This window comes from Gavialis gangeticus, unplaced genomic scaffold, assembly GCF_001723915.1.
Source record: "Gavialis gangeticus isolate Ggan-Ray unplaced genomic scaffold, GavGan_comp1, whole genome shotgun sequence".
NCBI classification, from domain to species: Eukaryota; Metazoa; Chordata; order Crocodylia; family Gavialidae; genus Gavialis; species Gavialis gangeticus.
This window is the reverse complement of record NW_017729025.1, coordinates 60,140,694-60,143,444: the sequence shown is the minus strand read 5'-3', so window position 1 is coordinate 60,143,444 and position 2,751 is coordinate 60,140,694. Positions and strand designations below refer to the sequence as shown.

Sequence of the window (2,751 nt, the reverse complement as noted above, 5' to 3'; positions counted from 1 at the left end):
ATCTGGTGAAGATAAGGAGGACCCCAGCTTAGGGGAGGTGGGAGGGAAGGGGTGTGTGGGGAGGGGGGGCAGTCAACGCCCCCTGTGGTGAGGGAGGGGGTAGGGGCAGGCACTGCCCAGCTGGGGCAGGGTGGGCCCGGGACAGAGCCACAGCTTGTGGGGCAGGGGCAGCTTCTGCTCCTCCTTGCATGTAGGGAGGGCGGGGGGGGCGGGGTGTCTGCCCCCGGATCTTGGCAGCACAGGGCAGGCTGCAGCTACGGGGTAGAGAGTCAGAGCTGGCGCTGCGTGGGGCTTTTCTCACCAGGCACTCAAAGCAGGCTCCAGCAGTGCTGGGAGGAGGCTGCAGCCACCCCAAATTTCACCACAGCTCCGCTCCCAGCCCTGTGCTGCTGTCTGCTGCAACCCTGGCTTTTCCGGGCACTTGGGTGGAGGCGGGGCATTCAGCCAGGGCTACACCAGGCAGCGGACACAGACGTGGGGCTGGGAGTGGAGCTGTGGTGAAATCTGGAGTGGCTGCGGCTCCTCCCAGCGCCCCCAGAGCCCACTCCAAGCCCAGCCCCCAGCAAGAAAAGCCCAGTGCAGCGCCAGCTCCAGCTCCCTCTGCACTGCGCAATCCAAGGGCATGCCCACCCCCCCGGGTGTAAACAGCAGCTGGAGCTGCTCCCACCCCATGAGCCGTGCCTGTCCGGCATCCTGCCCTGGTCAGCACCTGCCCCTGCCCCCTCCCTCACCATGGGGTGCATTGATCTGCCCCCTCACGGCCCTTCCCTCCCCACTGGACTTACCACCTGATGGCACCTGTATAGGATATCAAATCAGTATTGGCTCCTTAAATATTGGTTATTGGTATCAGCCCCAACAATCTCTTAATGGTGCACCCCTACTAAACAAGGAATACTCTTTCAGAGCACCAAAAGGATAGCCATTCCACAGATACAAATATATCCTCTTATGATTAAGTAAAATTTACAGTTGAGAGAAATGCTAGCTAAGATCAGAAATAACCCACCACCTATTACAAGAATATCCTCTGCATGAGTGGAATAGCTGAACCCCAGGTTTCCTCTCTCTCCTCTTCTATCAAAGAATAGGGCTGTTGGTCTTGCTGGACAGCTCCTTCCTCTGTTACCACACAAATGTCCCTTGTTCCTCCCTGTAAAGGGCTCTCTCATATAAACCTCCTCCACTGGACTGAGTACCTTTTCTTTTGCCCTGTTGACCCCTTCCTTGTTTTAGTTTTCAGCCCCAGACTCCTGTCTGCTTCATTTCCAAGAGGAAACTGTAGCTCCATGGTTGGACATGGTTGGGTACATAAAATTGGTGTTTGAATAAGGTGTAATCTGCACATCTTACTTCCTACCACGTTCAAATTTTAAAGTTTAACTGAATCGCTGGTGCCCAGATTCAGGCACTTTTAGGAAAAGCTGCTCACTCTCTGTTATTTTAAATATAAAACCGTGACTATCTCAATGGTAGTTTTGTATATTTAAGAGGACAGTTACCTTAAACTTCCTAAATAATAGTACTTATTTTGTAACCGGGGAGACCTTTTCTCATCTGATTTTGGGCAGGACAATTCTTTGCATCTCCCCCCTTCCTTTCACCAGTCTCACTATAACCAACCCCACTCTGTTTTGTTCATATCTTTCATACCAAAGAAGAGGAAAAAACCCAAAACACCTTTCATGCAGCCTTTATTAATTACTTTTTACTTATGCTACATTTCACTGGAAAAGAATTAAACCTGTTTACTAAATACAATTCTGAAGGCAGAGTATAAACTACATTTACTTCCTCTGCACACATAATGGCAGAATTTGGTACGATGGTTAGCTTTAAAAAACACCACCCATATAAAGCAATCCCCAATTCTCTATCCTCCAATACTCTCAGGTCTGTCATCACTCCTGTTGCAAACAACAGTATTTGATATTAATGACCTCTGTAACTGTAGAACTCAATCATATCATATATACAAATCAACAAATTCCACAAAAGATTTCATTCCAGCTCTCACTTCTATGAGCATCATACTTTTTAATCAATTTAAGTTAGTCATCCAGATATTTCTCACATTTTTAGGGAAAACATCCAGGCACTATAGCAGGATATGCACCTTTTTACTGTTTTCATTATTTTAGTTTATGTGATTGCATTTGTTCCCAACATTAAACTCAAGTTTTTAATCAGATAAATTAACAACTATTAAAATATATCCCCTGATGTCACAGTGGGGAGAACAGGTTATACCTCCTTGTTACTTGGTTTTATCATCTAATGTTGATAGCATAACATACGATAACATAAATTTGCTATTTTTGCTATAAAAAAATTATAAAAAAAAAACAATCTCTGAACATGTTTAACAAAATAATGATGCCAAAAAATTACTTACTACAGACTGAAAATATTCTGGTGAGAGGCCTTCCAATTCAAGAATTTTATCTTCAAGTTTTTTAATTCTCTGATAAATGTCTCTAGGTACCGGACCTCCTAAATGTAACAATCCACATAGGAAGAGTCAGGAAAGCATCTGCATTATTACAAACTTTATAGCACAATCTGAATTCACCTACCAACCAAGTAATAAAAACAGAGGGGAAAGGTAACTGACATAGCCCAGGGCAATGTCCCTTTAAGAGGCCAAACTGCATGCAATTGCTGAGATGTCTAACAAGGTGCTCCCTGGGCCCCCCTCTAGCTCTGGAAGAGTAAGGAGATTTGCCTTGCTTGCATGGGGGGGGGGGGGGG

General features: G+C 46.0%; 1 protein-coding gene across 7 annotated transcripts in view; it reads right to left on the bottom strand.

Moving 5' to 3' along the window:
* The window catches only part of MBIP (MAP3K12 binding inhibitory protein 1), an 18,136-nt gene that overhangs the window by 1,957 nt on the left and 13,428 nt on the right, over nucleotides 1–2,751 (bottom strand). For 4 of the 7 annotated variants that reach the window (XM_019518871.1, XM_019518873.1, XM_019518874.1 and 1 more), the window contains exon 7: nucleotides 2,396–2,493. The exons of 2 other annotated variants lie outside the window; for them this stretch is intronic. In XM_019518871.1, coding sequence (XP_019374416.1) covers nucleotides 2,396–2,493 — 98 coding nt within the window. Of the gene's footprint in view, nucleotides 1–2,395; nucleotides 2,573–2,751 lie in introns of those variants that run through there. One more of the 7 variants, XM_019518876.1, reaches the window with a different exon arrangement.